This window comes from Alligator mississippiensis, chromosome 2 (assembly GCF_030867095.1).
Source record: "Alligator mississippiensis isolate rAllMis1 chromosome 2, rAllMis1, whole genome shotgun sequence".
Lineage (NCBI taxonomy): Eukaryota > Metazoa > Chordata > Crocodylia > Alligatoridae > Alligator > Alligator mississippiensis.
In genome coordinates this window covers 278,561,010-278,586,552 of record NC_081825.1, presented here as the reverse complement: position 1 = coordinate 278,586,552, position 25,543 = coordinate 278,561,010, and the positions used below count along the sequence as shown (strand labels likewise).

At 45.5% G+C, this 25,543-nt stretch overlaps 1 protein-coding gene across 6 annotated transcripts in view; it reads left to right on the top strand.

Moving 5' to 3' along the window:
• Window positions 1–25,543, top strand: part of SYNE3 (spectrin repeat containing nuclear envelope family member 3) — a 111,952-nt gene that overhangs the window by 42,602 nt on the left and 43,807 nt on the right. For all 6 annotated transcript variants that reach the window (XM_019481628.2, XM_059723200.1, XM_059723199.1 and 3 more), the window contains 6 exons: window positions 1,164–1,321; window positions 10,827–10,999; window positions 11,435–11,744; window positions 21,085–21,237; window positions 22,337–22,681; window positions 23,781–23,917. In XM_019481628.2, the coding sequence (XP_019337173.2) occupies window positions 1,178–1,321; window positions 10,827–10,999; window positions 11,435–11,744; window positions 21,085–21,237; window positions 22,337–22,681; window positions 23,781–23,917 (1,262 nt within the window). In that variant the 5' untranslated portion in view covers window positions 1,164–1,177. The remainder of the gene's footprint in view (window positions 1–1,163; window positions 1,322–10,826; window positions 11,000–11,434; window positions 11,745–21,084; window positions 21,238–22,336; window positions 22,682–23,780; window positions 23,918–25,543) is intronic.

Here is a 25,543-nt window from a genome sequence, read left to right as displayed (position 1 = left end):
TTCAGATTATTTCCATAATTTATGTGTGCATCTGAGTGGGGAGGAGAGGGGGCTAGTTAGGGTGGGATGAGTTAAAAGATAAGAAAAGAATGATAAATGGTTTGGGTCTCAGCAGAAGTGGTGTCCAAATCATAAAATCACCCCCACAAGAGCTCTGACAGGTGACTTCTTTAGAAGCAAGCAAGAAAGTGGATTAAGTGCAAGGCTCTGAGCATTCAGGGCAGCCTTAGCAGGGACTAGCCACATGTTTGCAAGTTGAGCACGTGCTTGAGTGGTCACTACCTTATAGCACCAAGTCCTAAACAGGCCTAAGGAGAGATGCAATGAGGGAGATTGGTCTGTAAAAATGCAGATAATGTTAGCACCTAAGGCAGCCAATATCTCCTAAACAACAAATTAGGCTAATTTAAAGGGTTTCAAATTAAATGCAGTATCAACCCAAATCATGGAGCTTGACAGAGCTCTCCACCTATATTTTCCCGCATATTTTCTCATTTTAGAAGCTTTAAACTGAAGCTTTTCTTTCATACTCTGTTGAATCTTACTTAGCAATTAAGGACTATTATGTGGTGAGTGGCTTGATGCTATTAATCAAAAAGGGCGTATGCCTATGAGCGCGCATGTATGCAGTTTGTGATGCTGCAAACTGCACGTGGTACACATGCACGCGTTCACCGTGTTGCTAATTTGCAGTGCAGCAGTGGGGTTTTGACACTGGGAGATCTGGTGCCCAAAAAAACCCTGCTGCTAAAAAAAAACAGTGGTTGCACACAGCAGCAGCATGCGCCGCCAGAAACTGGAGCCTGGCCGGCTCTGGTTTCCAGCCAGGCTCTGAGCGGCCAGACTGGCCCTGGTGCTGCCCCGGGAGGGCCCCAGTCTCCCAGGTAAGGCGGCTGGGGCCAGCCCAGCCTCTCTTACCCCACGTGGGGCAATGTGCCTCATGCCAGAGTGCACATGCAAGGGCATACCTGGGGACAAATAGCAGTGGCACAAATATGTTCTGCTGCTATTTGTCCAGCAGGAGATGCACAGACATGCTCGTGGGGATATTCCCAAAGAAGCTAATAACTTATGATCTTTCTTCCACGCTCCCTAAGATCGTAAGTCACTTTCTTGAGAGGAAAATTGTTTGTTTTCTAATTCCTCATTTCTTATACTTTCAGTTTCTTCAAATGCAATGACTCAGCCGCCACAGGATGAATTTGACAGTAGTGTGGAGAATGCAGAAGCTTGGATGAAGGCCATCCAGGAGAAATTGCAGATTAATGACAACACCAAGGGACCTCGGTCTGCTCTAGAAGCCAGACTGAGGGAAACTGAGGTAAGGAAAGACTTGAGATTCCTAGTCTGGGTATAGTCACGAGCAGTACTGTTGTCACAGTGACTGGCAGAGTTGATGGAGAGGTTGCTGTTAGGGCACTATCAAAGTGGGACCAATAGGGGCCAAAAATATCCCCAGAGGCTGTTGCATCATTCCCATTTGGAACAGCTCATATCAGCATTCTTTCCAGATCTTCTCATGCAAGCCATTTACTGCTGCATAAAGAAGGGGGAAATTGGATATAACTTACTGTTAGATTAGAAGTTTCCAGTCTTTTCATATATACCATATTTACTCAAATATAAGATGACCCTGAATATAAGATGATCCCCCGATAATTAGATTCAATATAAGGAAAATTTATAAATTTGTTATACTTTTTCAGTTATAGAATCTAATTATAGGAGTTTTGCCTTGAATTTGTCTTCTTTCTGCTGCTACAGCAGGAAACATAAATTTGGGGGGAGTCAGGTGACCCCCTTGCCCGCTGCCCTCTCTCCAGTTTTGCCCCCCTGTAGCCCCTTACTGTTGCACCCTGCTCTTCCTGAGCACATAGTAGTAAAGGGCAAATTTGAGTAAACATGGATGTAATAATTTCATTCATCCAGAATTTATATATTTTGCCTTTTTTTAAACTGTTGCAAATTTTAGAACAGGTACTTCATAAACACTCCTTTAAGCATCACTTTTGTACCTAATCTACAAACTTTTTTTTTAATGAAAATTTTTCATGTTTCAAGCCAAATCAGCCAAACCAATTCCAAACCGTGAGTCAATCAAGAACCATAAGTGGCCCTACTATTGGCAAACATCCTCCACCCCCACCTGGGGCTTCAGATGTTTCCAAATCATTTGGCAGGCATCCTACATGGAGGCCCAAGCCTGGAGGCTTAGGGTTCAGATGCCCCCAAGTTTCACTTGCCCTCAGCCCTATGGCAGCAGGAGCAAGCTAAGGAAGAGTACCTATGGTACAAACTTTTTTCTTTTTTTGGGGGGGGGGCGGGGGATATATATATATATATATATATATATATATATATATATATATGGGGGATATATATATATATATATATATATATATATATATATATATATATATTAGGGCTATGCAAAACAGCACTGTTCCGTTTCGCCTTGAGTTTCGATGGTTTGAGGGAACAGTGTTTTGTCTCAAATTTCATTTCGAGTCGAAACAGCTGTTCCATTTCATACTGTCAAAACAGAAAGGCTGTTTCGCCACTGTTTCGAGTTTCACTGGGGATGGCGAGTCAGACCAGCTGGGCTGACTTTCCATCCCCAGCGCTAGATCACCCAGCCGGGATGCTTCCCCGACCCCCACGCGTTATCGCGCTGGGGGCAGGAGGCAGCCAAGCGGGGCTGCTTCCCCAACTCTGTGCGTGATCACGCCGGGGGTGGGAGGCAGCCGAGCCAGACTGCTTCCCCGACCCCTACACGATCATGCACGGGGGTCGAGGAAGCAGCCCAGCTTGGCTATCTCCCACCCCCTGCCAGTTCTTGCGCTGGGGATAGGAAGTCAGGCTGGCTGGACTGACTTCCCATCCCCAACCTATGGTCGAAACGTTTTGACTTTCGAAACGTTTCAGTAAGCTTTGTTTGTTTTGAGGCTATTTTGACAGCCTTTGTTTCGTTCCAATTTTGGTGTTTCGACCTCGAAATTGGTCAAAACAGTGTCAGAACGAAACGGCGATCGAAATTTCACACAGCCCTGATATATATATAATTATAATTATAGTTATAGTTATATATATATACAGCATCCTGGATAAGCATTTCTACACAAACCTTAAAACACATTTAAAGCCTGCACACCCATTACAATGGTCATCCCTGCACATCCGTGCCCCCACACTCCCATGCACCAGTCCGCAGTCCTTTCCATAACACAGTCCCTTGGTTTTCACTCCACTGTTGGGTTTTACATTGTCTGCTTATTCCTTATCTTTGTTTTTAGTGCTGTCACTCTCACTGTTGCTTCCGCTGCTGCTGAAACTGCTGTTGTTATTGTCACTGTTTTGAAGCCCAGTTGTATTGCTGTCATCTTCATTATCGCTGACCACTCCACCTCTCGGACTGTCTTTGAATAGTCTTTGCCAAGAGTCCCTTTTGCAAGTGGAGTTGGCCACATCTTCTTTGTCCTCTCCCACCGCTTTCCAGCAGTAGGACTGGAGTTCATATAGAAACATTTTGACACAGACTGTTTCCACAAGCTCCACGTGTCTGTACACCAGTAGGTTTCTGCATGTGCTACAGGGTGCTCCTGATGCAGGACACAGACTTGTCAAAGCGAGCTGTTTGGGACCCCTGTTGTTTAGTCAGGTGTCCATACAGTGCCGCCTCCCTTGTCATCAGCCTGATTCCTGTCACCTCCTCCAGGAGCCAGCTTCCCTTTTTCCAGGGAAGAGAGGGACAGAGCCATAGGAGGTGGTCGATGGTCTCTCTCTCATCTTGACAGGTTTCCCTGGGGAAGCTGGGTTCAGTTCCTCATCCCTCTCTGTGTCTCCATGCCCTCACTGGGAGAGTGTGGTGCGCTATTAGCCAGTTCAAGTCTCTGTGATCCTTTCATAGGTCCTTGTGGAAGATCCAGTTCCAGACAGCTTGGCAGTTGTCTTTGGGGAGCATCTTCACGGTTGATAGTATGTCTCTGTCTCTGCTTTCTGTATCTTCTTGTGGTTAGTCATAGTCACCGGGCTTTCCTTCTGTAGCCTGTACTCGCTCTGGAAATTGTTCAGGACTCTGTAGAACCAGGGGTGTTCCATGGTCCATGGTTTCCAGTTGGTTGGGGTGAACACCCCCCACTGTCTTAGGAGGTGACCTGCAAAAAATGTTACTAGACAAGCTGTTTTGGACTCTGACCTGGTCACCAGCTTGCAGATTTGGCTCATGTACCATGCCTGCAGGAACAGGTGGATGTCTGGCATCCCCCTGCCCCCAATCTGTTTCTTTTTGTACAGGTTCTTTCTTGCCACCTTCTCCATTCTGGATTCCCAAAAAGAAATGCACATGACTCTCTGGATTCTGTGAATGATACGCTTTGGAGAGGGGAAGACCAGTGCAGTGTACAGAAGCACTGGTAGCAACACTGCCTTCATGAGCACCATGTAGTGTTGCTACCACCATGGAGAGGTGTCGCGTGTGCCACAGACTCAACGACTGCTTCAGCTTGACCTCCTTTTTCTCCCAGGCCCTCCTTCTGCTCAGGTCAGGGTTAAAATCCACCCCAAGGAACTTGACCCACTCGTGGGGAACCAAGATCCCCAGGAACTCCAGGTCCCAGAGCTCGCCCATGGGCAGGAAGGCACTTTTGCTCACATTGAGCTTGGCCCCAGCTGCTTCTTCATAAACCTGCGTGTGCCACAGGGCTGTTTTTACTGCACACCTATTCTGGCACAAGATGTTCAGGTCATCCATGTAAGCTGGGATCTTGGACTCTTCCTTGTTACCTCTGGGAATCTGGACTCCACGCATCCCAGGATCCTGCCTGATGTGCTGGGCCAGGGGTTCAGTAGTACAAATTACAAATGATATTAGTCTAAAACCAGAAGGCTCATGATTTACCATGTAATTCAATGGGCTGGACCCTGGAAGAGTCAACAGCATTTAAAAGACATGGTGACCCCATAGCTCAGCACTCAATAGTATGTGTACTCCAGACAACCCCAGAAAGGATCCATGTGCTAATTAACTCCCAGATTAGGACTGGAAACACATGTTCATGTCACAAGTCCTGGGATGCTCCAATAATGTATATGCAGAAGAGGCACAGGGCAACCTGGTCCGGCTCCACCTCACACAGGCTGAGAGAGGGGACAGCAAAGGGATTCTGGGTGAAATGTTTGGGGTCCCATTTGGTGATATTTACCAGACATTTAAGGATGGTGAAGAAACAGGAATCATTGGAAATGGGAAAGAAAGGCACAGCTCAGCTATGGGAGTAAAAAGGAAGTTAAAATGTATTCAGTGTAGTGGCTCACCATGACCTGGAAAAGAGTTAGCACTGAGGGGGACTGAGCACAATGGGCGCTGCTATATATTTTACTCAGATAGGTTACACAGTTAGGGCAGCAAGGATCTGGAACCAACTTTCAAGGGAAGTGGTGCTGGCTCCTACCCTGGGGGTCTTTAAGAAGTGGCTTGATGCCTAGCTGGATGGGGTCATTTGAGCCCAGTTTTCTTCCTGCCCAGGCAGGGGGTCGGACTTGAAGATCTACAAGGTCCCTTCCGACCCTACTTCTATGATTCTATGATACACTATTTTTGTGGTAGGTTTGCTAAGGGAGTTTTCCTAGTCACTTGAGATAACTGCTTTTCTGGCATGGGGTAGTACCCATGGAGGCAATGTATATCTAACCTCCCACTTTCCTTTCCAGTGGGAAGAACTTGGCTTTATGCTCACTTTATGGAACTGGGAAACTTCTCCCTAGCTTGCTTCTGCAGCCATATAACTGAGGGCAAGCGAACCCCGGGGCCACCCAAAGCCATTGGCCTTGGGCCTGAATGTAGGATGCTCGCCAAATGATTTGGAAACATCTGAAAACCCAGGTGGGGGTAGAGGATGTTTAACAATAGTAGGGCCATATATGGTTCTTGAATGACACAGATTTGGAATTGATTTGGCTTGGAACATGAAAAATTTTCCTTAAAAAAAAAAAAAAGTAGGTTTGCCCATGAGTCTTGTAATTAGCTTCCTACTGACTAGCTTCCATTGGGAGGATCTTGGTTCCACACCTACTTTATGGAAATAGGGGACTCCTCCCTAGATTGCTTCTGTGGCCTTTGGTTAAGGGCAAGTAAGATGTGAGGGCATCCAAACTCCAAGCCTCCAGGCTTGGGCCTGCATGTAGGATCCCCGCCAATGGATTTGGGAGTATCTGAAGCCCCTGGCTGGAAAGTCTGGGGTGGAAGATACTTGCCAGTTGTAGCGCCACATATAGTGTTTGAATGATTGAGTGTTGCTCAATAGAGAGGATTCAGAACTGATTTGACTAATTTGACCTGGAATATGAAAACATTTTTAAAATAAAAAAAGGTTTGCCCAATATGGGCCATGTGTTTTATAGTCATGGTCAGTGCTAGCTGCATTTAATCAGCTGCATAGCTGGTTTCCATTACTGAGCACATACTGCATTTGGCAGCAGTTTAATGATAGACAGTGTATTTAATGAGGCTCCCTTGTATGCGAATGCGAGGGCTGATTAGGGAAAATAAAGCATCTTATATTTGAGTAAATATATGATATTTGGAAGTGTAGCATCAGTCTTGCTTTTCATAAGATCTCAGCTGTTGCACACAGTGCTCTAGGATTTACAACCACCCAGCCGTCATCAGGAAATTGCCATAGTCAGATCACACTAGTGGTAGATGCTAAAGGAAAAGGTACCACAATCCCCATAGTAGAGCAGGCTGCTTATAGTTTTTCCTGAGCTGTGTCCACTAGTAGTTTTAAGGCACGTGCCTTCTTCAACTTATCTAACAGTGTAGATGATCTAAATAGGTGTAAACAGTGTAGATGATCTCATTTCTGTAAATAGCCGATCCCTTAATAATCCTTCTAAACTCTTGCTCTTACTGGCGTTTTGTGACAAAATGATAATGCCTGTGTTTCTTTTTGATTAACTGTAAATGTGCTACCTTTCAGTTTCCTAGTGTTCCCTTTCTCTTGTTTTATGAGAGAACTGGGCACTCCTATTTATCTTGTTTCTCCCACTCATTATTACAATGATACAGTAGAAGTCCTGTAGAGAAGGCCAACACTAACTTGTTGCTTTTCTACTTCTGTTATGGTTTAGGCTAAATACAGACATTCAGAAAGCCCGAGCCTGAATTAATTCACTCTCTGCAGGTTAGTCTAACCTGCATAGATTGAACCAGCAAGCAGGTGAATAGACAGTCACTTTTGATTCTGGAAATACAGCACATGTCTGCAGTGGCTCAGGTCAGAAGCCAGGGGGTGCTAGTGCAAGCCCTCGGCTGGAGGGAAGCTGAGCTGAGAGGGGTCATGGCCAGGCCCCTGCAGTCTGAGTATGATTGGGTAGAGGTTTAAACCCCCATCCTGGCCTATATGGTCCCCAGCTAGGGTATGCCTGGAGGCGGAAGGGGGAAGCAGACCCTGCCAGGCATTTCCTACCCATGCCCCTTGTTGCTTGAGCAGAAGGGTCGTGGGCAGCCCCAGCAGCAGCCTGAAGCAAATGCGGGGGTTTGTTTCAGGTTGCTGCCGGGGCTGGCCAAGCCCCCTGCTGCTTGAACGGCGAGTGGGGCAAAATGTCTGACAGGCTGCTGTGCCCCTGCCTGGCAGATCCTGCCTGGGGTCCATGCTGTTGGGGTCCGTGCTATTGTGGGGAAATTAAACCCACGTCCATCTCTCCATTCACTTCAGGCTGCTGCCAGGACTGACCACACCTCGTGCTGCATGAGCAGTGATGAGAGGGTAATGCCTGACGGCCTACTGTGCTCCCACTAGGCAGACCCCGGATGGAGTCCCCGGGGGGGAGAGGGGAAAGAGGGGAATAAACCCCCTCCCTGCCCTCTTTGCCTTCAGGGGCCATGCCAGGTCAGCATCTGGCCACACCCCCCGCTCTTGCTCTGGCTAGACAGCAGAGGGGAGGAGCCAGCCCTGCTCTCTGGAGCAGACAGCACAGCCCAGCCCAGGGCTGCAAAGCATGCTGGGATGCTGAGGGACTCTGACTTAATTTAAACCAAGAAGGGGTCTGGGACAGAAGTTACAGAAACTAGTTTGACCTCAATCAGTTAAGTCTGACACTGCATTCAACCAGATTATGTTAAACTAGTTTTGGCCATTTTGAAACTGGTTTATGTGCACTGAACTTCTGTTCTGTTACAGGTTTAAACCATTTTTTGATCACTTTAACTGGTTTATGTGTAATGTCTGTCCTTATGATTGGCCTGTTCTTTAAATAGGTGGTCCCTACCTGGTAGCTTGCAAGCGAAGTATTCTCTCTGAGTGTTTCTGACTTTGATTGCAATCATAGGGAAGTTTGCTTTCCGCACATACATGGGCAGATCTAGGATTTTGAAAAGGGACTTTTGGGAGATGCAGCTGGCACTTCAGGGATGGCTGTAGTCATGCACCCCAGCCCTGCAGGCAGACAGCACCAGGGCAGCAGTTGCCAGGGACTTGAGTCCTGGAAGCAGATATAACTAATGACAGAAGTTATAATGTATAGATGCTCCCTAACAGGAGGCTCAGGGAGTAGGGAATTGTGAGATGGCCCCTCAGGGAGCAGGTAGTTAGGAGTCAGTGAGTGAGAAACAGAGTAAGCAGAGCTTCTTTACTGTTCCCAAACAAAGCCTGTTGTGTAGTTCTTTTCATTCATGTATGCCTGTGTTAACTGAACCCTGTGATCTCTGCACTGCCTTCCCCTGCTCTGGGTACCCATTTCCCTGACACTCGGTAGCACTTTTTTCTCTCCTCCCATTCTTTCTTCCCCCACTCCAGGTGGGTTTGGAAATTAGGGTCTAGGAAATCAGGGGGACAGCAGCAGCAGATGAGTTCTCATTTCTCTTCATATGAAAGTCTCTTTATGCCTGTAATCATGTTTGGACTCTTTCTGGTATTTGAGATAGCATGGCTAGCACAGAGTTGCAATCCAGGTGTGTGTGCTGGGGTATTTTGTATGAATTGCCATATCCTATCCAGTCCTATTTTCCCAGGTTTTTCATCAAGGGTGTTAGATCACGTACCTGGTCTAACATGGAGACTCATTGTGGAGCTGGTGGTGCCAGAAAGATTTGCCTACTAGCCCCAAAGGCATGAAGTATTTATTTTGTTTCAGACTGAGAATTTGTTCCTGCTTTCAAATGACCTGACTGAAGCCTGTTGGCTACAATGGGGGTGGGCATCCCCAGAGTGCACACAGAAAATCTGTGTTTTGGCACTTGTAGTTTGGATTTTGGAAACCCATCACCTGAAAAGGAAAAAAGTTAAATAACTCTTTTCTCATCTTGCTTCTCCCTTCCCTTCTTTGTCTTCCCATCCTGCCTTTGTAGCAGGCTGGATGGCATCCTTGCCATCTGGCTGACATTTCCATCTAATCTTCTTGCTCATTCACCCATTGGCTATGTCAAATGAAAACATCAGTTCCAAGTGTCCCTGTCCTAGTTGGCTTGCTTCCTGTGTTTTCATTTTCTGTATTTGCTAATGAAAATGCCCGCCAAAGAAAGCAACCATTAAAAAAATACAGTCCGGAAAATTGAAGTGCCCGCCCAACCATAGCTTCCTTAACAGTTCTTTTTGCTTTCAGTTCATTTCAAACATGAAAAAAGATCTGAACTTGAGAGTTATTGATTTATTTCCATGTTTTTCTTTTGTTTGGTGGTTGTAGCTTATACTGCCTGCTCCACTCCAAGAGTCTGTATTTAGTATGTGGGTTTGTTGGGGTGAGGGATTTATATTCATTTTATAAAGTAGGCATTCATTGCAAATGGTTCAAGAATGTCACAGTCAAGTATGCTATATAGAAAGACCTAAAGGAAGAAGAATGATTCTGTTAAAATCACAAGACTGGGAAGACCTGGCTTTTATTCTACACTCTGTGACTGGCTTAAAAATGGTTTTGGACAGGTCTCTTGGCCTAAATCTTCATAAGCAGCTTCTGATATTTAGTGTCTTCATGTTTTTCTTTTAGCTTTATCTTCCTCTAAAACTGAGTGCATGTGACTTCCTCTGAACTGTGCAGACAGGACAATAGGCAGAGGGAGTCTGGTGATCTGTGCATTTGTAGTAGTGGGAACATAGGGTAGGTGATGGTGAAAAACTGACATTCTTACTGAGATGGAGTTAAGGTTGTTTGCAGTGCAGAATGGTCGTTCTAGTAGTTAGGTTTATGCCTCAGTGTGGAAGAGGACCTTAAACCTCTATTTCTTTGCCTTAGGGTTTGTGTTGAGGTGTGTGCCATAGTCTTATCTGATATAGAGATTTTGGGGCAAGGAAAGAACTTGGTAACAGAGATGAAATTCTGCTAGATAATTGCAAGTTCTTCTGACTTGTAGTTGAGAAAACGTCTTCTAGGATTTGCAACAAATGGCTTTCTGTCTATAACCTGTGGCATGCTATGGGACACCTTACCCTATGTGTTTTGCTCTGTGTTTCCCATGGATATTGCTGCCTCTACATTCTTGCCACAAAAATAAATTACAAGGCATACAATAGATATATAATATTATAGAACTATAGCAGTTGGTATTCAAGTCCTATAGAACTGAGTAGGCACATAAATAATTGGGTTCCATAGAAATGACTCTGAGGAACTATAAAAACTATTTGCTTTTTATAGATGAAGTATATAAGTCTCTAATTAATTAAATCTTTTAGGATTGTTAAAAAATAACAGTGGAAAAGTTCTCATTTTTTATTCAACAGGAGCTCTGCATGAGGGAGTTATTGATTCCTAAGTAAAAACAAATTTATAATTCAATAACTGCTTTCACAGGCTATTTGTAACACATTACATTTTGTGCTTCCTAACAGAAAATATGTGTACTGGAGCCTGAAGGTCGACTGAAAATGGACTTTGTTATCAAGAAAGCAGAGGCCCTTCTTCGCTGCATCAGTGAGGATGAAAAGCACAAGGTACTCTCCAAACTGAAAGACATTAAGGCCATGTGGGAAGAAACAGCCATATACATTACTCACTGTCACAGGTAGGAAACATATACTATTTTTCTATAAAGCATGTGCTTGATGTGTCAGGTCAGACTGGCTCATGCAGTTCTGTCACTCCCTGCATCAATGCCATATTGTAGATAGCGGTATGGGAGAAAGTAGGCTTCTCTAGGCTGCAGCTGCTGGTCCCATGCATATAGTTGGGGTGGGTGAACAGATAAAAGGTGGAGCCTTGGCTCTATGTCCCCTCACACTGCACCAGCCCATAATCTTTGCTGGGCAAAGGGTGTTTCCCCCTACAGCAGAATGGAGCTGGGACATGGATCATGACACACTGAAGCCAGAGGAGCTAAGCTAAGTTATTCCACCTGAGATTGTGACCATTCGGTGCTGACATTTTTTTAAGCATCTTAAACTTGCCATAATCTCCACTGGTCGTGGGAGAATCTCATGTTCCTCACTTTCCCCAACAGCCGTATTGAATGGGTGTGGCTGCACTGGAATGAATACTTGAAAGCCCAGGATGAATTTTACACGTGGGTTCACAACATGAAGGTGACCTTGGAGCCAGACATAGAACTGCAGCTTGGCTTGAAAGAGAAGCAGTGGCAGCTGAGCCACTCTGAGGTGCTGCTGAATGACGTCTTAAATCAGTCAGTCCTGCTGGAAAGGCTCCTGGAGGAAGCAGCTTCCTTGTTTAACAGGATAGGTGACCCAAGTGTTGATGAGGATGTCCAAAAGAAGATGAAGGTGGAATATGAAGGAATAAAGGAAATAGCTCAGGTAAAACAACTATAAAAGACAAGAATGTTTAGGATCTCACCAGTCTCTAGTAGCATCCATTGTTAAGTGCTCCCTAAATCGCTGTTGTGAGAGCTAAGATTTACTCAGCAAGATGTGTGAGAATAACAGTATTAACATAAGGAAGGTGTGAAAGTTTGCTTGTCTTTTAGTATAGCAAGGACTGCACCATGATACTCATGTTAAGTAAACTATTTGAAGAGCAGAGGCATCAATGCAACAATGAATACTGGCAAGAGGCTACTTTATAAGTACAGATGAGGAGCCACTTGTCTTATTTCCAGCCAAGTGGCAGGCAGCAAATGTTCTTGCTCATATAAAAAACATTAGCAGCCAACCCTGAGACCCAAAAGATTTTCAGTTCCTAATCTGCATCAGTCTCAAGAGTCTAGTGGTCATATAAGAAGAGAGCAAAAAACACTCTGATACCTTTTAGTGTCAGTGGCTTTGACAGTTAGTTTGGGTTAAGGATAGAGATGAGATTGGTATTATTTACTTCCAGAACCGGTGGGATAGGACATGGCTTTGGGAAAATGATGGGATAGGACATGGCCTTTGGAGGGTAGGAAAGATTCATATGTAAGTGTGTTCAATAATCTAGATCAGTGATTCTCAACCATGGTGCCAGGACACACTAGGCTGCCATCAAATAATTTAAAAGATGCCTCCAGAAGTGAGGAGATAAGCAAGGTATGGGCAGATAAGCTCAGCAGATAAGCATAAAGTCAAGCTTATCCCTGCCTGGATGATCCCTACCCTTCTGCAAGGAAGTAAGCCCTGTAATATATACTTTTTTTTTAATATTGGGTACCACTTAATTTACAAAAATTATGGAGAGGTGTCTTGAGTCCCATGAGGGGTGCCTCAATTCCAAAAAAGCTGAGAACCACTGATCTTGATCCTAAAAGTACCTGCATATCCAGATGATTGTACTCCCTTGATACATCTCTGGTTTTTGAGTGGTCTCAAGGCAGAACAGGGATTCCAGAGACTAGTAACTGACTGGTATTAATAAAACTGAACTCCATTGCATGGATTTAACCATCTGCCTTTTTCTTCTTCTTTCCTACTGCTTCACCCAGACTAAGGATTTGTCCTGGTTATGAAAAATGGTATATGCTCTTATCCCTAGAAGTCATCAGTCAAACTTAAGCACTGAAGGTAGGGTAGAGTGGCACCTTAGGAACTAACTGAACTAACTGGTTCAGGCATGAACTGCCTCTCTCACCCAGGTTGTCTCTAAGTATAGGAACAGGTGTCACCTGACATCATGCTTGTGCCATGATAAGAATGTTTATGGCGGCACAAATGGCAACCAAATACATCTCTACCCCGTCTGTCATGCCATGTCAGGGGCTGCAGCAAAATGCAGTGTAAAATAATGCAGCCTTATTGCAGCAGACATCTATTTGCTTTATCGTAGGAGAGTACAGGCATCCCAGAGCAGCCTGCATTCTCCAACCACCTCAGGTGGGTACTCTGGAGGCTTGAGGGGTCCGATCCTGCATACCCCAGGAATTCCCATGCAGGATTCATCCCCTCAAGCCTGGGGAGTGCCTGCCCAGCTTTTCCCTACTTAGAGACATGCCCTAGGGAATCTCAGGGCACCTCTCTGTAAGCGGGGAAGTGAGGGTTCCCTGCATAAGGAGACCCAGCCCAAGATCTCCAGGTGTGCTTCTTCAAAAGTGAGGAAAGTCTGCGCAGATCCTGGTATGGAGGCATGGGACCCAGGAATTCCCAGTGGCCCGTGCCCCCCATGCTAGGACCTGCACTGACCGATGTTTCACTCAGAGGCATGGGTTGGCACAGGTCCCAGCATGAAGGCACAGGTTGGCGCAGCTTCTAGCACAGGTTGGCACAGGTCCTGTGCCACAGGGTGGTATGGGACCCAGGAAATTCCCAGTGCTCCAAACTTCCACACCAAGACCTGCTCTAATCCATGCCTCTGCTTGAAGCAGAGGTCAGCACAGGACCCAGCATGGGTGCCAGCATGGAGGCACATGATGCCAGGAACTTCCCAGGTCCTGTGCTGCCCCATGCTTCCTTGCCGGGACTCACGCCACCCCATGGAGGCAGTGGTCAGCATGAGTGTCTGTGTGGAAGCATGGGGCACCAGAGATTTCCTGTATCCCGTGCTGGTCTACACTGTCCCATACCAGAACCTCTGCCAGCCCCCACTTCTGCATGAGGCTCACGTTGGCAAAGAGGCATGGGGCAGTGAGAAATGCAGGGAATCCCCAGCGAAAGGAAGCACATTTCCCAATAAAGGAGCTCCACTGTGGTAGGACACATCCCACCACAGCTGATCAACTTCACTTGGTGATGTCTGTTGTTACCCTAAGGTGCTGCCCTGCCCTGCCTTCTGCCTGACTTCAGATTAACACAGCTAACTACCTCCATCTAGTCATCTTGGAGGGGCGCTGTACGGTGCAGGTTGTAAGGGAAACAGAAGCCTGGAGTCTACAAGGCTGGCCTCTTTTAGGAACAGAAACTTAATTACCTTTTCTCTTAAACTGTGAAAAAGCAGCACCCCCACCCCTACGCACGCATCTCTGCTCCCTCCAGAAATGTAATTACAGATTCTGCACCTGAGGCTCCTGCAGTTGAACACTTGTAGCTATTGAGGAACTGAAAGAAAGTTATTCAAAGTCAGACCACAGGGCAAATCTAGTCATTCAAAACAAAGTTATGTTTTAGCTCTTTACACTCATGACGGTGTTAAAGGCACCAGGTTGCCATTTTCAGTGACTTTCCTTTTCACAAATATTTGCTCTTCTTGGTCCATGGCTGTTTGTTGTAAGTGGTTTGGTGATAGAGGACAAATAGATGATCTCTCAAATAGCTATCCAAATATAGGGACCCTAGGACAGGCCTCTGTTGGACTGATTTTGCACCAGTATGGCTTCACTGATTGATGTGAATTGACACTGGCTTACATGAGATTAGAATGAGGCCCAGATGCCTTAGGTAAAGTACATGATGACATCTTCAACTATCTGAAGCTCTAGAAAAAGCAGTTGACTTTCCTACAAATGCCACTTCTCAGAGGAGAAAGGAAGTAAAGTTATCTGGTTGTGAAATCTCCCTTTTTAAAGAGATGAGGAACAAGACAGGGGGTTAAAGAGCTTTTAGTTTTTTTGATTGAAATAAATGGGGCGATCACTGGCTAATGCCAAGGTTACAGGAAGCTTGGGAATCATGCCAGGAAATAAATAGTGCTGTTTAAAGGAACCCTGCTACCTCTCACCATGGAAGGGACAACTAAATGAGAGAGGCCTTGGACTTAAAGGAGCTGCTCCCACCCCTCTCATGACGGGAGGCTGGGCTAAATGTAAATTGGAGCTGACAGCTGAATTCCTGAGCTGGCTGCAAGAGGAAGTTTACTGGTACTTGCAGACTTCACTGGTGCTCCAGAAACATTTTTAGATCTGGTGCAGTTGTTGTTTTCTATCATAGGCTGAGTATTTGGATTCCGTTTCTCGCATGGTTTTGCCATGACACTGCTCCTCCGGTGATCCTTTTTTCCCCTTGTGTCTATGAGTGTCTTGATTACTTCCAAACTTAATAGAACACTTGCTGGAATTTCTTTTAGTTACCATGGTTGAAATGTTGTGACAGCTGGCTCCCTCCTCCCTCATCATGCCCACCTATATTCCTTGGGTTATTGCTGAAGAGCAGGAATGTGATGTGAATAGAAGGAATCTCTGAGGACATCCTGTCTTACCTGTTTAGCAGGAAAAGTGGTGATATTTGAAATTTCAGTATATGCTCAATCTAGGCTAGTACAAAACCAAACCAGTTCAGTTCACATTAGCTCTCTTAACTTAAACCTAGTTCTTGAGTCTGGCATCATAGGGTGTTAGACTGCTTGCATGAGTGCAGGATTGGGCTCTGTTCTCAAGATGCCCAGTCTGACAGGTCTTTACAAAACCTGGAGTTTAAGGGAAACAACAGCTCCCCTGCCTAAACACAGCTGCTCCTTCTGCAAGTCTAAATGGTAAAGAGAAAATATCCTTCCTATACAGCAGTAAAAGGAACAGAGAGCTCCAGGGGAGCAATGGGGAGGTGCAAGGCACTGCTTCCCCCTTGTGCCCCCCCGCCCGAGTCCCAATGCTGTTTCCCCCGCACATCTGCCCCCTGGTCCCAGCATTGCTTCCCCTCATGTTTACCCCCCCAGTTCCGGCGCTGCTTACTCCCACACTTGGGCACGGGACATCGCTCCAAGTCAGTGCTGCTAAGCCAGGCTGCAATCCCAAGCTCCACGTCTCCTGCTTCCAAACACCTATCGCCCACTCCCTGAATCCCTGTGCCCCTGCCAGCCCGAGGCTGGCACCTGGGGGAGCTTGGAGCTCCCCCTGGCTGCTTTAAGGGGGCAGAGCAGGACAGAGGGGCAGGAGCGGCCCTGGACTGAACTGCTCCCATTGGGAGCAAATTTGCTCTTGACAGGGTCACATGTTTAGACATGTGCCTGGGAGCACTTTAATGAGCATTAATTGCACGTGTAGATGCACCCTCCGTCTCCATCCCTACAACGACCCTTGTGCACCTTCTGTGCCAACGCTCTGTGTGAGCCATTTTGTGGGGAGCCAACAGAGAAAGTGCACTGGGAAAATTCTTCTCTAGCCCTTGGAAGCTGGAACTGGAAGCTGGGCATTAACACACCAGATATAAAGTGTCTGGTCCATGAAACTAAAGGGCTGCGTGCATTCATCACAGTTCTCTGTGCCTTCCCATGAAGCCTAAGTTGTATCTTTTGTTTTTATGTCAGTGCAATTATTCCTTGATGTGCTGTACTTCTTTGAGTAGATAATCTCCAATCTCTCCTGAACGAAAGCATGAATTTTCCTTCCCTTGCTCCCTCATAAAGAAACTGACTGCATCTTTCTCATCATTAAAATGTTGCACTAGGAAGTAGCCCTTGCTAACTGTTTGGCAGGGTTCCAGCCTGCTTGTGGTCAGCTTTTTCATTTGACAGCTAGCACAGTGTTGTGTCTGTTCAAATCTGTGTCGTTTATCACATGACCTGATTGATGTAAATATTCTCAGCAGCAATGTCCAAGCCACAGATAGCTTCACTGCTCGGCCTAGAAAGAGGTTAAGCCACTTCTTTTATTTAGACTATACCTTTCAGCTTTAATTATCCTTTTAATTTTACCGTGAGATACGGGAGTAGGTTTTAATTAGAATTCTGCTCGTCTCCCTACCATACTCCATCCTGACTCTCCCAGAAGTTTCTGCATTGTCTGCTTTTTGGCCCAGACATATTTCATTTTATTTCATTACCCTGTGCTAGTTCCTCACCTGGTGTAAACCAGCATAACTGTGGTGGAGTCAGTAGAGGTGTCCCGAATTATACCAATCAGAGGTCTGGCTGGCTATGTGCAAGCTTTTTCTGACTTAATTTACCCCAATATGAATCTGCAGGGACTCCAGAGAAATCAATGGAGTTGTACCAGGGAGCAAGAGATGCAAGCAAATACTACTTAACCCTTGCACAGCTTCATTGACCTCAGAATCTGGCAAGGTAATATAGGCCTGTTGGGTCACAACAGGGGGATGGGCAGACATACATATACAGCACTTCAGATTCTGCACTTTTGGGAAGTGTTTTTAGTTTGTAACACTTCAGTACTGTATAATGTACAACTGCCTCCCAGCCACAGTGTCCCTGTGAAGTGTTTCAGTGTGATCTCTGTTTCATCCCAGGTCATTTTTAGTTGATTCTGGCCTGTTTGTACACTATTGCACTGCATGGCATTTATCTGCTCAGTTTTTTGTAGTGCTTTAACATTGTTTAAAGCGGTATAAACGTTACATTGCTCCATGCCCTAAGATGTGTCTATTAGGGCTGTGCAAAGCTTCGGTCCCTGATTCAATTCGGTGGAGATTCGGCCCGATTTGGTGGCCAAATCTCCAAATCTGAATCAAATCAGAGGGCCCTTTAATCTCTCCAAATCAAATCGGAACCCTCCGAATTGATTCAGAGAGACTTGGAAAGATTTGGCAATTTGGACATAGACACAGCTTTAAATGTGTTTTCTACATACCTCAAGGTAGCAGGTGGCTCGTGAATCCTGCGATGCTGGGGCACATGGAGCGTCCCACAGGAGCGTGGGGGGCTCCCCAGCGCGCTTGGCAGCAGACCCAGAAGTGGACCAGAAGCACATCCAGTCCACTTCTGGGTCCTCCGGAGAGCGCACAGGGGGCCCCTCACACCCTCACAGCTCATCGACTGGTGCCTCCTGGGTCTGGGGGGGCACCTGGGGTCCCCCCACGGCGATCACTGAGCTGGGGGGCTGCGGGGGGGGCCCCAGCACATTCCCCGGCGGACCCGGAAGTGGACCAGAAGTACTTCTGGTCCACTTACAGGTTCGCCGCTGAGCACTGAGTGGAGGGCCCTCCTGCACTCCTGTGGGACACTCCATCCACCCCAGCATCACAGTGTTCACAAGCTGTGCCTGGTACCTTGAGGTATGTAGAAAAAACATTTAAAGCTGTGGCTGTGTCCAAATCACTGATTCTCTGAATCAGCATCGAATCTTCAGATTCGGATTTGGCCAAATTGAATCAGGGACAGTGATCTAAATCAACAAATTGAATCACTGTCCCTGATTCAGGCTGAATCCAAATCAAATAGGGCCCACTTTGCACACCCTAATGGCTTTGTTTAGTTATCAGCTGCTTTGCTGTATGCACCTTAGCCATTTTCAACCTGAAGTCACAATTTTTTTCTCTCAAGCCTGTGTTTGCCTACAGCTGTAGGCTGGCTTGTGCCTCTTAATGGACGGCCTGCTCTAGGGGTGCGGTGACTCACTACCCAAAAGAAAAAGCCTGTATGCTTTGAGCTAGATCTTCCCATCACTTACAGAGGGGCTGTCCAGTTTTGCAGCATCTGCAGGTTGCATGGGCCCTGGTTCACAGACTGTGGGGGCCAGATGGCCAATTCTGCCCCTTTACTTCACTGGCAATGCAAGCCCCCCTGCCATGCCGTATGGGCAACCTGAGCTCTTCTATCCTTGCCACACTACGGGAGCAGTGTGAGCTCCTCCCAGTGCCCCCATGCAGGCAGCATGAGCCTGTGTCATGACCACAGAGGCAGCCGGCTCACCAGGCCATGCCTGACCTGTTCCACAGACCCAGCCACTGCAGGAGCAATGGGGAGAATGACGACTGAGTGGGAGCCCACAAGCCGAACATTAACTTCTCACAGGTTGGATGCAGCCTGACAGCCACCAATCTAACAGCCCTGATGACCACAGTCTCACAGCACAACTACCTCGATGTCAGTTGAGTTACTTCTGATTTACATAGGTGTAACTGAGACCTGAATTTTGCCTGTAGAGTGCAAAGACTACTAGGGTAGGCTGGAGTCTCGACTGCAATGTAGCTACTTTGTACTGCACCCTGGCTAGATCTGGCCATGAAGCTGAAGGATTGGCCCTAAGAGGATCACCCAGAGCAACGATGACCCTCTGGTGGATAGGGGTTCTTAGGGCTTGTTTATACCATGGCATCAGTGCTGGAGATCCCGAGCACACCCCACCCACACCTTGCCTACCCAAGTCCATTGACTTGCTCCAGAACTGAAAGCTCACCCATTAGGTTTCTCTGGGTTTGTACCCAGTAATTACTCCCTGGCCCACTGGCCTGGTGTTGGGGGTGAGCCTGGAGCAGACACTTGGTGAGTCCTGGTTCTAGAGCCCGTTAGTGGAGTCAGCTGGGTAGGGTGTACTCCTCGGTCTGGGGACATGCTGCTTCTGCAGTACAGACAGCATCAAGCCCTCAGATTGCTCTGCCACTCTTTTGTTGGCATGGCTGAAGGAAGGATGCCACAGATGGCAAAAATGCCCCTAGGCCATGGTGATTTCAGGCCCTTGGTGCTGTTTGTTCTACTTTAACTTGGTACAGGGATCTGCACAGAACAATGCCATGTTCAGGTACATGGGGAGGGAAGCTACAGCATTGACTTGCATTCACTGTAGGTTAGTCAAATCCCAAGTTCTAGTCCTGTGTCTGGCCCCTACACTGGGGCATGAGTTGCATGTTTGCAGCCTGTTCCCAGCTTGTGCAGAGCCAGATGCTACCTAATAATATATTTTACAATTGCTAATGAAAGTCAAGCCTCTGGAAGTTACAGTGGATGCTAACAATATTGCAGAGAGAGAAGGATTGTCTTTTTTAATGTGATTATAATGTAACTCAAGTTCTCCTTGTTCACTGGGAGATAAACAAAGAGAAACAAATTTAATTTGCATCAGAGAAGATTTAGGCTAGATATCAGGAGAATCTTACTAACTGCCAGGCTGGTGAAGCATGGGAGCAGGTTTTCTAGAGGTTTTGTGGAATCTCTTTCATTGGGAGGTTCCAGGAACAGTCTAGAGCAATGGTACTCGTGCTTTTTTGCCCCACGGGCCGGATGGGTGGTGCCTGGTCCATTTACAGGCTGGGTCTGGCTGGTGGGCCCATTCGGCACACAGCAGGTACAGTGGGACCCAATTCAGCTGTATGGGAGGCAGCCCAGCCCGAACCCTACATTGCAGTGGGGAGGGTGGCCTGGCCCTGACCTGATCCTGCAGGGTTTGGGAATTAGTTAGTGGAGTGGGGGCGGCAGTATTAATTGCCACCAAATTTTCTAGCCTAAGAGAAGCTGCGTGAGCTAGATGCCATGGCTACAGAGGCCACTTTTGACACACAGGCTGGGGGTTGAGCACACCTGGGCTAGAGAAACACCTGTAAGGGATAGCCTAGGGATACCTGATCCTGCCTCTGTAGAGGAGTAGCCTTCATGACTTCTTGAGGTCAGTTCCATCCCTGCATTTCTTTCTGATCCTCTAGTTACTTCCTTTAAGTTTAAATGTTTTGGGTTTTGTTTGTTTTTTTATTGTGAAATAATTTGCATGCCTCCAGCCTGTCAGTGTTTCTCTTCCTGGCTGGCCAGGACAATCTGATCAAGCAGATTTACTTCTGTATTTTTTTGCCAGTTTGGAGCATGGATCAACACACTGTTTATCTTTCCAAAGCAATGCATGGAAAGGGAATACAGTCTTTCAGTGAAAGAATACAAAGCTTTGAAAAGGGAAGCTAAAAGCTGACCACACAGGACCTCTCAGTCTTTTGTTCACAGACTAAATGTTGACACACTACAGCGTAGCCAAGGTCGGACAAAGCTTTATATATTTTGTCCTTGTGCTGAGCTGCGCGTTCCTGAAGAGACTGAGCAATGGGTGGATGGAGGGAAATGGACTGTTATTTGCTCAGAAATGCAAAATATGAAAAGACAGATAAGCTGTATCCTTACCATTGCTGATGTTTCTTGTTACAGAAGAGAGTGAAACTGCTTAAGAAGATAACAAAGGAACATGAACAGTACAGCACCCGTGTCAACCAGTTTCAAACGTGGCTGAATGGTGTGACTGAAAGTTTAAACTGCTGCATTGAAGAAGCAACAGTAGAAAACAAGCTAAAGGCATTGCAGGTCCTTTTAATGATACATGCATACTAGGAGGAGGGAGAGTCATTATCCTCCACACTAAAATTACTCTTTGTGTATCTCAAACCATATGAATCTTTAGTAGAGTAATATATTTAAAAGAAAAGAATTCAAAACTAATTATTCTATAGTGGTTAAAGAAGGGTGCTGAGGAAAACGAATTATTTCAGGTCTGCCACTGGCTCTTTGATACAATTACCACAGCATTGCCAGTTCTCACAATTTTATCATATTTGCCCCATCATATTTTTTTTTTGGGGGGGGGGGGGGGGGGGTGTTTAAGCCTCAGCTCCCAGAGGCCTCATGTGATTATCTGAGCCTCTCAACCATCATTTAAAAACTGGAACTCTGTCCCTCCTGGTTGCAAACCATAGGCTCAAAAGTTGGAAGGTGAATAGAAAAGCATCAAATTTGTTATTTTTAAAAAGCTCATTATTTTTAAACTAATCTTTATGACTCTGCTGGGCTTCGCTCATGACATTTAAATCCTTAGGGTCAGCAATAATGATGTCATTTTAGAAGAGGCAAAGTCTCCAGTGTTTCATGCCTTGGTTTGGCCCGACCAGCTTTAGTTGCTTTTATAGCCTGACTTATGCAGCTACTCTTGAATTCAGTTGTAATTACGAATGCTGAACACATTTGAAAATCAGGACACATTTTCAAAAAGATCCACTAGTTCTTGGAGGACATAATGCATATGGCTACATCAAAGGTGAGCAGTTATTTTGTGTGGAGGGCCGCTCACAGAGTTTTGGCAAGCCATTGAGGGCCACATGACAGGCAGCCAGGAGCAGATAAATATTAATTTTCTAAGTTTTTAGGGGTCCCGTGGGCCAGATAGAATGGCCTGGTGGACCGCATCCAGCCCGCGGGCTGCATTTTGCCCACCCCTGGGCTACATAATGCATATGCTACAAATTACAAATAGGTATATCAAATTTGGAAGCTAGCCACTCTATAAATGATAGGCCTTGAAATAATAATTGTAGAAGAAAATACAAATAACTATAGGAAGTGAATATTGCCAAATGCCTTCCCTTATCCCCTTTCCCAGTAACATTCCCTGACCTTCTTCTTACTACAGGCCATTGCCGAAGATGTTAAGAGCGGTGAAAAGGAACTGCAAAGCCTGGAAGTTCAGTCTATAGGTGTCATCCAGAATACCTCCCCTCTAGGGGCTGAGAAGATGAAGGACGAGCTGGAGGAGTTGAGGAAAGCCTTGGAGAAGTTGAAACTAATGTGTAGCGAGGAACAGGAGAGATTGCATAAGTTCTTCCAGTCAAAAAGTGCCTATCAGTCCCAAGTCAGAGAGTTAGAAGCAGAGGTTAGTGAATTCAGAAAGGGGATACAAAGGCTTGAAAGTGACCTGAAGCCAAGGGAGAGGGCAAAGAATGAAGAGGAGTTATTGATCCTGTGGAGAAAGTGCATGGTAAGTTGCAATGAAGAAGGTTAAACACAACAGATAAAAAGTGTAGTTAGCATACTTGACTAACTGAATATTTATCACCAACCACAAGTATTACACATGATCACTTAATGCACTACTGGATGATACCAAAATAGTTTGGAGAGGAGGCCAGAACGTGAACATAAATAAAGAAACTTGAATGGAGACAATAGACCCAATAATTCTATGGTCTCCACTTCACATTTTCTACACTCTGATTCTCTGTAGTTCTGGCAATCAGATTGCTGGCTCCTCTCCAGATGTCTTCTTACTCTATAAATAGTCCCACTGAAATAAAGTGTGTGTGCATGTGCATACATGTGTGTTTGTACTAGCACATTTATAATTTCAAGTTTCTGGTAGTAGAAATGTTATATTTTTTTAAAAATTGAACTGCTTAAAAAGCCAGACGGCATGAGAAGAGGTTCTCTGCATATGGAATATGAAACAATCATTGTCATTGTGTTTCTTTAAACAGCTGTAAAGTTCATGTATCTATCATCATGTTTATTTCTGCATAATATCTTTTATTATTAACCCAAATGCTTTTTAATATGCTGTATTTAACAAGAATCGTGCAAATAGTAGGGAAAGAATATTTGCAGACATGCACTAAATACAACTGATTCCATCCAGTCATATTCACACCCTTCCCTCCCCCCTGCTCCCCAAGTTCCATATCTAACTCTATAATTTCTGTTTTATAACTGCCTGTGGAAGAGAAGTTTGTTAGTGCCTGCAGAATGGATCATGGTGGCATCCAAAGTGCTACTCAAGTCATGCAATCCAAGCATGGAACTAAGGCATGTGGCTTTGTTGACCGCTGACACACATTAGAGAGTGAGTTGTGCATATCACAGACTCACTAAAGGATGTGATGTGGAAGTTTTCCAAAATAACACATATCCAAAAGATGTTCATAGCTCTTCATTAAATTGTACAGGGACAGTTGAATCTGATGCATTTATGTATCTGCTCACAGAAGGCAGATTAACCATTTCAAGAGTCAGCCCAGTCAGTATATTTCATGCTCTGATTTTTGTGCTTGTGATTTAAACTGACTGCTACTTTTATGGTTAAGGCAACACGAGCAGCTCTTGCCACAGAGGAGCCAAAGGTTGAGAGGCTGAAGGCTCAGCTTAACAAGCTGTTCCAGTTTCCACAGGATGTACAGCCACATGTGGACAGTGTTGTATCTGCAATACAGGAATACCAAAGGTATTTGAAAATTGGGAATATGGCTAAAATTTCAGTGAGGGACTGGATGGGTCCAAGGGTTGGCAAGAGCCTACGACAGAAAAGCAAGATGCAGCTGGACCTGAAGTAGCAGGGTTAAAAAAGAGGGATTTTTATAGGTTATATCCACATCCTACATTTTACCTGTGATTTTACAGCCAGGTTTTGCAACTCTTAATTGTGTTGAGAAATACCAACTCGTGGGTAGTCCCATTAAAAGCCCTGGGAGCCAGGTTTTGTCTCCCATTAGGCACCAAAATAAAGGGCTAGATTTTCAGAGGAGCTCAACACAAGAGTGTAGAGTTGTTTTGAAAACTGGGCATAAGTATCCTGATAGGAGCTGTAGGTGAGAAGGCTGAGCGCTTAAAAATCAGGCTATGGATCTGACTGTTGAACAATTAGAAAAATCTCTCTTAGGCCCTAAATCTGCTCCCAATTGGAGTTTTGCCTGACAGGGAGCAGGAGCAAGTATTAAAAAGTCAAAGAAAACTGTTTTCATTGTCCCAAGGCCAAGGGTATCCTGGGGAGGTGTGATTTGCCTGTGTGTTGTATTCTAAGCTTCCATAATGACTAGGAACACGGACTCCTATCTCTTGCTCTTGTATTGCTCTGTTATTGTGCTGTACACAGGCTGAATCATTTAGCCTGGTTCGATTACCTAGCTAATTTAGCTCATCTTAACCTTGCAGATTGGTAGTTTTATGTGTTGCTTTCTTTTCGCAATAGCAATCCAAAGTCAGCATAGGAATGGCAGTTGTTAAATAGTTTGGAGGAATGGCTGTGAGCCACAAGTGCCCTTTTTTGGAACTTTGTTTTGATGACTCAGTCCCCTTGCAATTCTCTGACAGGGCTGTTTCCACCTTCCCCTGACTACGTACCTCCTGCTTCCTGCCTACATTTGGGCTGGAAACATTGCAAAATCTAGCCTCTCCCTGTGCTCCGGTGCTTCCGCTTCCAGGCTCACTGGAATCGGGAACTACAGAAACTGCAGTAAAACTTTTTGCAGATTTCCAGAAAGGATTGTTTTGGGGGGGAAAAGGTCAGTTTTCTTTATTATCTGCTATCTTCTTTCATTATGTTGAGTGCCAACTGTGCTGGTCAATTGAAGTGGGCCTGGTCATCACAGAAAACCAACAAATCAAATTTTAAAGGAATAATCAGACAAAAACTGGGATGTTTTCCCTTCATGGCAGCCAAGTACAGAAGACTGGAAAATTGGTCTGTGATTAGGAAACAGCAGCTGTTTAGTAAGTTGCTGGGGTTTTCATAATGCTTTTTTGCAGGCGTGGCAGCTTCAGGCAGAGACTGGCACAGATCACAAAGCAGATGGCAAAGGAGATAGATACCTTCCAGCTGAGGATTTGGGGGTCCTCTAAACATGCATGTATTTGTATTACCTCTTTGCTGTAGGGATTGTTACCATCTTAATTTTATAAATGCAGAAGCAAAAACAATTTTTTTTTTTAATGGAAAGGTGAAACTAGCTGAGCTTGCGCTGGACAGCTGTGTTGTAGCGTGGAGTAGAACAGCAGTCTTTCTACTTCCTGTTTTGAGCAGAACAGGGCACTGCTTATTGTTGTGCATAGATATGTTTTGTAAAGTGTTGTT